We start from the raw sequence: 12,639 nt of genomic DNA, 5'->3' as shown, positions 1-12,639 counted from the left end.
AATAAGTTTTTGCACAGACTTTTACTCCCCAATTTATTTTCTTTGAACCAAGGGGAGAAGGGTGGGTGTTGGCTGGGGTAGCACTTTCACAGTCTTGTCCAATGGTCTTTCTTAAATTAGCTATGGGGGCAGGAAGCTCCCTCCCTGTGCTGACAGAAGGAGGAGCCTGCGCCTGTCACTGTCTACTGTTTCATTATTACCTGCAGAGCCCTGCAGCATTCACCACACTTGTGTGTCTGTGTGACCACACAGAAACAGAGAGAGACAGAGGGGACAGACTCCAAGGCCCAAACCATCAGAAAGAAGTTTCTTCTTTGATGCTTTTTCCCAACTTGGGAGAGTAATCTGTCTGCTACTGCTGACTTGTAAAAGAAATTGCAAGGCAACTAGCAGTGGACATGGCCGGTTGTCTGCAAAGTTGCCAGCTTTGTAAAAAGTGGGCATATTTGAGATGCCTGCTTGTGACGTTTTCTCTCAGCTTTTCTCTTGCCTCAGTAGATGCAGAGCCATTTGACCCAGCTCACCTCTATCACCACAGATCTGGACCTAATGAAGACAACATCATCATTGCTAACAATGGGATCAGAGTGCCCTTTGGGAGGTCTGTGTATCTGGACCCTGTGAATGACCTGGTAACAGAGGTGCAGCCCGGTGACCGCTGCCACATCACAGTTTTGGACAATGACCCATTGGCCCAGAAACCTGGGATGCTGAGCCCTAAAAAGTTCCCCTGCTCATTTGGACTGGATGAAGTGAAATACACTCATTTTGGATCTCGGAGCCCCAGCAAGGATCGTGTGAAGCTGCAGCTTCGTTACGACTCCCAAACGGACACAGTTATTATCCCTTTCATGCTGGAGGTGGAGGTGGTTTTCCAGCAGCTTGAGATCCTCACCAGGAATATGCCTCTTAATGTAGAAAAGCTCAATGGTGACAGTACCCCTATTGACAAAAAAGCTCTGGAGTTTTCCTTTGAGGACGGTGTCACACAGTGTAAGATCACCACTCTGGTCGGCGCTGGAGGTCTTCCCAGGTATGGCACTCTTTTAAATAACCCCACCAATGGCCAAATGATTGACTGTGATGAGTTTGTGAAACAGGGTATTCGCTACAAGCACACTGCTAAAACAAACTCACCAAACAGAGACTATATTCCAATGATGGTGGAGCTGCAAGATAATGAAGGCAACACTATAATGCAAGAGCATTTCCAAATGATGGTTAGAATCAGAGAGGGTTCAGAGAATACTGCTCCTAAACCCAGCTTTGTAGCCATGATGATGATGGAGGTTGATCAGTTTGTGATGACAGCTATTACAAGCGACATGCTGGCTGCTGAAGATGTTGAATCTGACCCAGATGATTTAATCTTCAACATTACTTCACCTCTGAGCCCTCAGCAGGGTTATATCATCAGTACAGACGATCAGAACCTGCCCATCACCTCCTTCTATCAGAGAGACATCAAAGATCTTAAAATAGCCTATAAACCACCCTCAGAGGACTCAGAAGTAGAGAGGATTTTCCAGCTAGAGTTTGAAATCGTAGACACTGATGGTGCTGTGTCCGATACATTTGCTTTTATGATTGTGGTGAAGCCTATGAATACCATGGCTCCTGTAGCAACCAAAAATACAGGGCAGCTATTGTTTGAAGGACAATCCCGAGCACTCTCCAGCTCCCAGAATTTAGAGATTAGTGATGAGGATAACCTAGAAGATGTCAGAATCACTGTTGTCGATGGCTTAAAGCATGGAGACCTGACCGTGCTCGGAGCTCGCAGGAAATTCTTTACACCTGCCGATCTAGATGCCGGCATTGTGGTGTACCAGCATGATGGCAGCGATACTTATAGCGACAACATTATTTTTAGAATGAGTGATGGCAGTAATGAAGTGGAGTTTTTGTTCCCTATCACTATTGCTCCCACTGATGACGAGCCCCCTATTATCAATGCTAACACTGGTCTGGTGCTTTTCAAGAATGAAGTCATGCAGATCTCTCCTTTCATCCTGAGTGCAACAGATATCGATTCAGAAGACTCCACCATAAAGTTTATCTTAGAGGCACCCTACTCCACTGTTGGGGAGCTACTACTAAGGCAAGTTGAGCTTCCATCTGACCCATCTCTCTGGAAGTTCAGTGAGACAGATGAGATGTTTGAGCAGGTGGTGACTGAGTGGTTTCAGCAGGATATTCTCGATGGAAAGCTTTTCTATCATCACATCGGACCCCATAGCACTACCACTGTCATTGATCAGTTTGTGTTTCGTGTTCAAGATGATAATGACCCACCTAATCAATCAGGTGAGCACATGTTCACTATCAAAATCCTCCCTGTTGATGACCTTCCCCCAGAGCTTTGTCCAGGCACCACCCTTCACATGACAGTCCAGGAGTATGAGCTGACAAGTTTCAAGAAGAAATTCTTGTGTTATAGTGATTTAGATTCAGATGACAGGGACCTCAAGTATACCATCACTAAGTCCCCAACTGACACAGATGAGAACAATCCAGCCCCCTTAGGTGAAATTGTACTGACTGACAGCCCTGACACTGTAATTATAGAGTTCACACAGGCCCAGGTTAATCACCACAAAGTAGCTTACAAGCCTCCAGACCAGGAGCTGGGCATCACTCCAAAAGTGGCTCAGTTCACATTCATTGTGGAAGACACAGCTGGTAACACAGCAGATGGACTATTCACCATTTTCCTACAGCCAGTTGACAACAAGCCCCCACTTATTACCAACACAGGTTTCACTGTTATGGAAAGAAGTACATACATCATTACTAGGATGGAGCTACATGCCACTGACACAGATACAGATGATGAAAATATAATCTTTACTGTGACCCAGATTCCTCGGTATGGGCATTTGCAGTACTTGGGTATCGACATGTCAAATGGTGAAACGTTTGTGCTTGAGGACATCGCAAATGGCCGCTTAAGTTACATACATGGTGGAGAAGAATCCCTCAGTGATGTTATCAAGCTTGACGTCAGTGATGGTTACCATGACATACCAATCACCATCAAAATCACCATTGAGCCCGTCGATGATGAAACCCCCACAATTATGCTCCCAGCTGGTCTGCTCGGAGCATCCATCGATGTACTGGAGAATGGAGCAACAGAGATTACAAGCAACGTCATTCAGGGCCATGATGAAGACACAGATGACCTCATGCTCACTTTTATTGTAGAAGAACCTCCCAGGCTGGGTGAAATCCTGGTTAACGGTGCTCCCGCTGAGAGATTTACCCAGGAGGACATAATTAACGGGGTGGTCGTGTATGCTCATACATCTGGCGAAATTGGACCGGTCAGAAAACATGACTCCTTTAACCTAACTCTATCTGATTTGTCAGATCAGTGGGTCGTTGGTGGCAATAATGTCCAGGGTGTGACAGTCCACGTCACCATCCTTCCTGTTGACAGCATTCCACCTATTGTAAGTGTTGGAGAGCAGTTTGTTGTCGTGGAAGGGGAGAAAAATGTCATAACTCTGGACCACATTCAAGCTGAAGATATTGACACAGACAATGACGATATCTTATGCACCATCATTGTCCAACCAACATCTGGTTATGTGGAAAACATCTCCCCAGCCACAGGTTCTGAGAAATCCAGGGCAGGGACAGCCATAACTGCCTTTAGCATTAAAGATATTGCCCTCGGTCATATCCACTATGTCCAAAGCATCCACAAAGGTGTTGAACCATTGGAAGATCGTTACACCTTCCGTTGTTCAGATGGTATTAACTTCTCCGAACGCCACTTCTTCCCTATAGTCATCATACCAGCCAATGATGAGAAGCCTGAAATTTTTATTCGTGAGTTTGTGGTAATGGAGGGCATGAGTCTGGTAATTGATACACCAATTCTGAATGCAGCTGATGCTGACATCCCTGGGGATGAGCTGCACTTTGAGATTATCAAAAACCCCAAGCATGGTACAATAGTTCAGCAGCTCAGCACTGGCACCATTCCTGTGGATAAATTCAACTTGGAACAAATCAAAGAGACATCCAACATTGTCTATGAACACGATGACTCCGAGACCAAAGAAGATAGCTTTGAAGTCAGACTCTCAGATGGAAAACATAAAGTTGAAAAAACAGTTCTTATCATGGTTATTCCTGTTGATGATGAGACACCAAGGATGGCTATAAACGATGGCCTTGATGTGGAGATTGGAGAGACAAAAGTCATCAGCAATAGGATTTTACAGGCCACAGATCTTGACTCTGAAGACAAAGACCTAACGTATGTTGTGCGCTATGGCCCTGGCCAAGGGTACCTCCAGCGAATCAGCAAGTTTGGTGACGTTTTAGGTAACATCACCCTGGGGATGAACTTCACACAGGACGAAATAGACAAACAGCTCATTCAATATGTACACACAGGCCAGGAGGGAATCCGTGACCTGCTGAAATTTGATGTAACAGATGGTATCAATCCCCTTATTGACCGTTACTTTTACATCAACATCGGAAGCATTGACATGGTCTTCCCAGATGTTATCAACAAAGGTGTGACTCTCAAGGAAGGAGGGAAAGTCACTCTCACCACTGACCTCCTCAGCACCACTGATATCAACAGTCCTGATGAATACCTCATCTTTAGCATCACAAGAGCACCTAGCAAAGGCCACTTAGAGAGCACTGACCACCCAGATGTTCCCATTTCCACCTTCACGCAACTGCAGCTTGCTGGCAACAAGATCTACTACATCCACACTTCTGATGATGAGATGAAAATGGACAGCTTTGAGTTCGAAGTAACAGATGGTTACAATCCTGTCTTCCGAACCTTCAGAGTGTCCATCACTGATGTAGATAATAAGAAGCCTGTCCTGACTATAAACAGGCTGGTTGTGGAAGAGGGAGAAACCAAGCTCATCACACCGTTTGAATTGACAGCTGAGGATTCAGACACCCCAGACAACCTGTTGCGCTTCATAGTCACCCAGGTACCAGTGCACGGACAGCTGCTTTTCAACAATACCCAACCAATCTCAACCTTTACCAAGCAGGACCTGAATGAGAACCTTATCAGCTATAAGCACGATGGCACTGAGACCAATGAAGACAGCTTCTCCTTCACTGTCACTGATGGCACACACACAGATTTTTATGTCTTTCCTGACACTTTGTATGAGACACGCAAACCCCAGATGATGACCATTCACATCAACACAGTGGACAATGGTGTGCCCCAGATTGTGGTCAATAAAGCTGCACCCTCACTGAAGGTCCTCCAAACAGGCCACCTGGGCTTTGTGATCACCAGCAAGGCCCTTCGATCAGAGGATCGTGACAGTCCCCAGAAGGCCCTGAAATACATCGTGGCTGAGGCTCCTCTACATGGTTTCATCATGAACACTGCCCTGGGCAATGACAGCATCAAAACCTTCTCACAAGGTAAGCTTATATCACAGTATTAATCTTTTAACAGGGTTTTGAACATTTAAGCTGTATTAATCATATCAGCTTTATTAGATGATAATATCATATAATAATATCTTCTTAAGGATCATTATCATGCAACACTGACATGAAGTGAGTTTTTTCTGCCATAATAGAAAATTATGAATTATTGATGAACAAAATAAGACCTTTCTTATTGGTATCAAAGATAAGAAATGTGTGACGAATAATGATTAGTTGTGGATGTATATAATAAAAAAGTTAAGATACTGCATGTGCATATATAATGAATTTATTTATTATATAATTATACTAAAAATACTTATATTAGTGACACTAATATGGCTGCAACTAATAGTAATAATAATCATCATCATCATTAACTGCAGGATAGGTTAGGATATTTGTAATAGGATTTTACTAACTGATAAAACTTTTAGACTTTGCCTAAAACAATCCTGAATGCTTTGTATCAAATGTCCTCTGTGGCCCATATTTCTTTGCAGCTTAAGGGCTGTAACTAAAACCTTGTTAAAGTGGCTTAGTCGTCACAGTTATCTTACCAAAGGTTTTCAGCTACCACTCAATCTCTCTATATTTGTCATACCAACAGCTGATATCAATGACATGAAGATCTGTTATGTGCTGTTGGATGGGAGCAACGCCACAAGTGATATCTTCTACTTCACAGTTGAAGACAATGGTAAGAACCCTTTCAAATTTCATACTTCTGTGCACTGACACCAAACTGGGGCCCATTACCAAGGAATCATTTGCCCGAAGGCTTTCCACAGACTTTATCTGTCTTTTTTAATGGCTTCTTAAAATTGAAACTTCCTGCTCTCTGTCAATCACCCAAGTGTTTGCATCACAAAGACTTAAGGCAGTTGGCCATGACTGACACCCAGTACAGAGCCGCCAACTCTTTTCACCCCACTGGAAAGGGTAGCAGGTTTAAAGGAAAGAGGTCAAATGAGACTTAAGCCAAACACTGACTGTTGGCTGGTAAAAGTGAAAGAGATGGGACTACCACATGCTCTAAACTTTATTGTTAATGAACAATAGGGCCCATTCCCTCAGGGTGCTTCTCAGAGCTTCCAAATGTCCCCTTTCATTGTCGGTTTGAAGTGACACTGTGAAATGTGTAAAGGTTTTCATGATAAGAGGTTCCATTTATACTTTCTTCTTGGAATCATTCTCACAATAACAAAAAATATGTTTTGGTTTGGCTGCGTAAATATCATTGCCTGCAAGTGCGTAAAAACTGAAAAGGGATGATATTTTGCGACTGTCATGATTTAAACAATTCTGGATATTTCTACGGAAACCTGGTCAATGATATTTGAGGAAGAGATATCAAAGAGATTCAAAATTTATGATCAACATCCAGTATGGTCCTCTACATTACAGATAAGATCATACCTTTCTTTCTCAGCTTACATTTTAACTCTGTGTTTTTACTGAAGATTAAATTTCCTTATGGCCCGCTGTCATATGAGCCTCACTTTTAAAATATTATTAATATCTACTGGTTTAACATGAAAATCTGGTGGTTTCCTCATTTTAAAATATCTGCAAACATGTTCTTATCATCTTTATCATAAAGAATTCTCTTAAATGAACAACGTTTGCATGGTACATGGCGATGAGTTACAGTATAATGTATAAGCTCTGCAGCTTGTCACCGCTGACTCTTCCGTAGATTTACTCGAACAGTATTACAAATATAGCAAATGCAAAGCAATAAAATGCAACAGGTGTCCTTTGCTCTTTTAGCATCAGCTATTAAATACCAAATAACATTTGGAAAAGGCAATCAATGGAAGAAGGAAAGTTTAGTCTATAATTATGTTGGATCGGGGGTCATGTTAAAGCTAATACCACCATTACCATCAGTGAGAAGGCAGGACCAGGAAGATGTGAGCTTTTACCAAATTACTGTCTTTTGTCAGTAAAGTGAAGCCACATTTTAGCCTCAACTGCACGCCTACAAATTAACTCCTTCCCCAAACTGTAAGTGAAGCAGGTGATAATTAATTTTTATTGAGGGTCAGCAGTTCTGGAATTTCTTGGAATAGCCATTATTAATCTATAATGTTCACCAATATCCTTATTAATATTTCTTTACCTTACATTTGTGACCGATTAATCTGCCTTAAGCAAAGCTGGTTGGCATTCCTGTCTCTAAGTAAAGGTTTAACCACAGGAAGAGAACAAGGGCTTCAATTAGCTCAACAGTCCTTTTTCTGTTTGCTTTGCCACTTTGTCTAAGCTTCCAGCCAACTCAGCTGAACCAGGTGCAGTGGGGCAAGCTTGGACACAAAACAAAACCATGTTTCTGCGTGACCACGGTTCACATGTAAAGGGCACAGACAAGGCCTTCAGCTCACACCACTGTATACAGTATATGTAATTAATAGCATCTGCATATATTATTCCACAGAACAGATAAACTGGTTATACACTCAGGATCACACATATACATAGACAGACGGACACACACACACACACACACACACACACACACACACATCTGGAAAAAAGATCAAATAGCAGATAAAAGTGGGATGAGCCAACCGGTGAATCACTAATGTGAAGTTTTGAAGAGGTGACTGCTGGGAGGGGAGGTGGAATTATCCTGGACATGTAGGGACATGTAGGTGGGGAGGATGCTGATGGTCAACCTATCTGCTTATAGATCTAAGTAGGTGAGCTATTTATGCGGGAAGGAAATCTCTAGGTCAGAAGTAATTTGCTCCTAATTCCACTACCTCTGTTAGGCATACTAACTAGTTTACATACTAGTTTAGTTTAGTTGGTCTGACAAAGAGAGACAGAAACAAAAAAGTAAACTGGTATTAGATCGAAACAGAGGTCTCTTCCTAAAGGAGAACTGATCACAATGATATAATGGGCTGTAAACCTCCTTTGTAAACAGTAGTGTTTTTTGTTATTTTTGCCCTGAATTAAGTTTAATCATTGTGTTTCCTAGACGTAGCATTCTATAACAATTTACTTAAGTTGGTATGTCAAACACAGCTTGAGTGTGATCTCACGTCAGGGCATACTCCTCAGATGCACTGATATGGTCAGCTGCTTAAGGGTCTTAGTAGCCTTTAAAAGGTACCTGCCACTACATGTACTGCACTGAGGCTTCTTTACACACTTACACACACACACACACACACACACACACACACACACACACACACACACATACGCACATACACACATACACACACAAATCATTAACATATCCTCATGGATTAGTGTGGCATAATTTATAAATCTTTCAGGCTCAAATGTTGCCAGCATGCATGTGTGTAACTGCAGATACAGGACATTAAGATCTTAATCAGAGATTTTAAGGTGCCAAGTGTGAGGCAAGAACAGCTTGTGTGTGGCCAGGCACAGCTGAAGTGTGGCTGTCGTAATTGTGTAACAAGTGTGTCTCAGTAAGAGGTCAGGAGTGGACATTTAGTTTAATGCCGGGAGTCTCAGTGTGGACTTGCTGGTCAGTTGTTAAATTCCAAACTCTGGAGAAGAAAGTGAGTTCTGACGAGTCAGGACACATCAATCAGTCTTTTAAACTTCTCACCTCTTTGCAGAAATGTGTCAGACATGCATAAATCCTTAACAGCAGAAATATGCAAAACAGAATGATCAGATATAGTATGACATAAGATAAAGAAAAACCTAACAATGGATAAACCTGTGGAAGCTGCAATTTAGAATAATGTGGTGTTCTTGGGATTGTGTTCAGCTAAAGAAATTAATGAAGTCAAACTAAGTGGGTACTCCCAGTCTGGAAAATATGAGTCTATATACAGCCCTAAATACAGAGAAAATTAGGGCATCTGGCAAACTGCTAAAAAACAAAATGAAATCACATTACATCCAACAGGTGTGGTCATCTACTTTATTATTTAGAATGACTTATGAATTCTCGCAAAAATAGTAGAATAACAAACTTAAACCTCCAGTAATGATGTGGCAGTGACCTCAAAAACAAACTGTAGTTCAACTTGGGTCATTCTTGCTGTCTGCTGGGAATTTCTATGGGAAAAGCAATAACCTGTGTGCAAGTGACCAGGTCAGAAACTCCCTACAGCCATTCAAAGTGTGGGACACTGAGGCAATAAATACTTGTTTTTACAAGTGGATACACAGCTTTCGTATATCCTTGTCCAACAGGCATGGGCCCAGTGAGCCACAGGCTAAGAGAAGAAACCCTTACTTTACTTACTGTCAGACGTGTTGGGACATCTGTAGCTTTATGTTTGTTTCTAAGTCTAGGGACTGGTGCGATATGTATATGTCAGATCTTTAGACTTTTGAGTGTATTGGTCTGCCTATTCTTGCCAGTCTTAGGTGCAATATAGTCTTAGATTACATTGAAACACTAATCAAACTCTCCTGATAAAGAAATGAGACGAAAAAGAACAGAGCCTCCGCATTCAGATAAGTCGAATCAGTCTCTTTTTCCAATAGCAACACTATAGTCTTCCAGCTCTGGAGAGGGATCATAGACCCCAGTGGGCTGAGTGTTATGTGATCATTCAGAGCCGTGAGAGGAATGCACTTCCTTGGAGACTCCAGACTCCAGGGCCACAGACAGAGCAGGGCCTGGAAGTGCAGTGGTATCCCGAGCAGACAGGTGTGTATGTGAGAAGGAAGGCTAAAGGGGGGATCCCCTTTCAAAGCCATCCGTCACCCCACTCCAAGCTCTGCAGAAATCCAACCCATTCTCAGATAGCCCGATAACCCCCAGACTTCCACTGTGGAGGTACCCACTCTGGAGGGGCATTTCCCCACGGGGTGCAATAATACCAATAAAGAGAAAAGGAATGAAACAGAGCTGCAAAATGTGAATTTGACTGTGTGTACTATAGTTAGACTTTAGCCATTTTTCTTCAATACAGTGGGTGTATTCTCCTGTACAGTAGGACTGCATGCTGATTGACAGAGCCATGTTACACCCCCACTTCCTAACTGTGTTTTGGGATCTTACATGTCACCCGTGTCAACAGTCACCAAGAGATTTACTGGCTAATGGTGCCACAGTCAGGGTCCCCTGTGACTAGAAGAAGCTGAGGCCTCTCAGTCCCCCTCCACCACACCCCACTCTGTGTTCTCACTCTCCGTCCTTCCCTTCCTCTATGACCCCTTCTGGTATCGCTATTCTTTTTCTTTAGTGTGTTCATCTCTTTACCTCATCTCAATTTCTTTCCCTTCTCCTTCCTCGCAGGTTTTTCTCCTATCCCTTTCAATGAACCATGGTATCACCTCATTCTCTGTCTGTCTTTCTCTTTTTGTCTTTTTTTCTCCAGCATTGATTTATGGTGTTTTGAGGACTGCTGGGGTGGAGAGTTATGATGTATGGCTACAGCGGTTATTCTTATCTGCTCTCATATGGCAAAGCTGTTGCTGCCCTAAGCCAAGCTGTCATTGAGTTACTCATACTGCTTTCCTTGTCCTTTTCTTTTTAGCCACAGTAGCAGTGTGGCTTTACTGATGGCAATGTAGTTCTGTTGATCGGTTCACCGCTTTGGTCCACATGACAACTTTTGAATGGATTGCCATTAGAGTTGGTAAAAACATACATGGGATGTATCTTCCTGTTTTTAGTGACCTTTTTACTCTAGCACCATGAGGTTGTCATTTGTGGTTTTGAGTCAAATACACCAAAAACTATTGCTGCACACATTCATTTTCTCCTTAGGATGAAATGTAACAACTATGATCATCCTTTAACTTCCTGTATCATGCCATCGTCATCTAGTGTTTATGTCCAGTTCTTTAGTTTATGACCAAGACATTCGAATCCGCTGTACTTTGTTAAGAGTTACTCAGCAGATGTTAGCATGCTAAAAGGATTCACTACAATAGTGACCATCCTAAACATTATAGCCCTGTTTTGTTTCTATATAACTATATTTTTTTAGCAGGATACATGACTTGACATCTGGACACTGTCCACTTTCCTCTCATCCTTGATCATAATAGTTTGGTGAAAGGTAATGCTTGTCAGTACCACATTTCTTAGTAGATTTCTCCAAAGTGTTGCAAATATCTGTGTCACCATGCTGAGTGTAGCAAGCAAGGGCCAAAGAGGATGTAGCTCTCAGACCCTGTCAAGTTATGATTTGCAACATCCTCCAGAGATCACTTCACTGAAGCAGCGATCTAGCCACTGTAATGTGTCGATTTACAGCACATACTGCCACTGTCCGGAAGGAATGATTACAGTTATTAATACATTTAATCATGCAGCATTCCTAACATATGAATTCTTCGGATCAGAGAGGGGAAGCTAAGCTAAGCTTAATTGAAAAATCTCTGAACTTATACAAATGTACAAGAATCAAAATAAAGATGAACTTTTGACATGTCCATGATTTAATGGAACATACTCTGAAAAATGCTCTGATACTTAAATACCAATCATAGCTGACTGGAACGTCCTCAGTATTTATACCAACAGGATGATTAATGAGGAAATGCAATAATGGCAATGCTTGTCACTTGATGAGGATATTCTTAGAAGGTTGCTCTTCCTTGCATCATGTTGGTGAACGTCAGAGCTCCATATTGACCTTCCTTTCCAATGATATCTCCGGCCTGACCCACTATCCCACTGCAGCTATGTATGGCGCAGGCAGCAGGGCTGTGTAAATATGAGCTGACGAAGAATGCGCTGTCCAAGGACACCGGTGCAGGGAATATCTGAGGCTGTAATGTCATGTATATGTTTTGATGATGCTTTGCTGGCACAGTTTATTGGATACTTATTGGATTATATCAAGAGCACTCTTTTCGCTGAGTCATTCTGCCCTTCTGTACCCTCATCAAAATTGTTTCATAGTTTTCACAGCTTTTTTGATATTGATGAATTTTAATTAAATTCTGTACCAAAAGAACCTACATGAGCCTCTTTTTAGGAAGCTACTATGTGACTTTCAGCACTAAAATAAGTCTAGCAGCTTTTAATGAGGGGTTGCAGAGGATCCACTTCATCTCACTAATGTCCTAAAACAAAAAAACATTGTCACACTTCCTTAATATTATTTCCCTGCCCATGTCAGTGATTAGCATCAATCATACTGAAGCTAATTTATTAAATAGCTGCTAACAGGGATATTTTTAGAAATGTGTGCGGCCAATAAACTTTTCATCCCAGCAGAAATGATGATGATTGTCAGTTTG

The 12,639-nt window shown here is 42.1% G+C and overlaps 1 protein-coding gene across 1 annotated transcript in view; it reads left to right on the top strand.

The window, feature by feature from the left end:
• Window positions 1-264: 264 nt before the first annotated feature.
• frem3 (Fras1 related extracellular matrix 3) overlaps window positions 265-12,639 on the top strand; it is a 30,253-nt gene continuing 17,878 nt past the window's right edge. The window contains exons 1-2 of the mRNA XM_023404215.2: window positions 265-5,427; window positions 6,047-6,136. Of these exons, the coding sequence (XP_023259983.1) occupies window positions 399-5,427; window positions 6,047-6,136 (5,119 nt within the window). The 5' untranslated portion in view covers window positions 265-398. The remainder of the gene's footprint in view (window positions 5,428-6,046; window positions 6,137-12,639) is intronic.

Source organism: Seriola lalandi, unplaced genomic scaffold (assembly GCF_002814215.2).
Source record: "Seriola lalandi dorsalis isolate HSWRI2012SDOR001 ecotype SW California unplaced genomic scaffold, Sedor1 jcf7180002054234, whole genome shotgun sequence".
Taxonomy (NCBI): Eukaryota; Metazoa; Chordata; class Actinopteri; order Carangiformes; family Carangidae; genus Seriola; species Seriola lalandi.
This window is presented reverse-complemented; position numbering and strand designations above follow the sequence as displayed.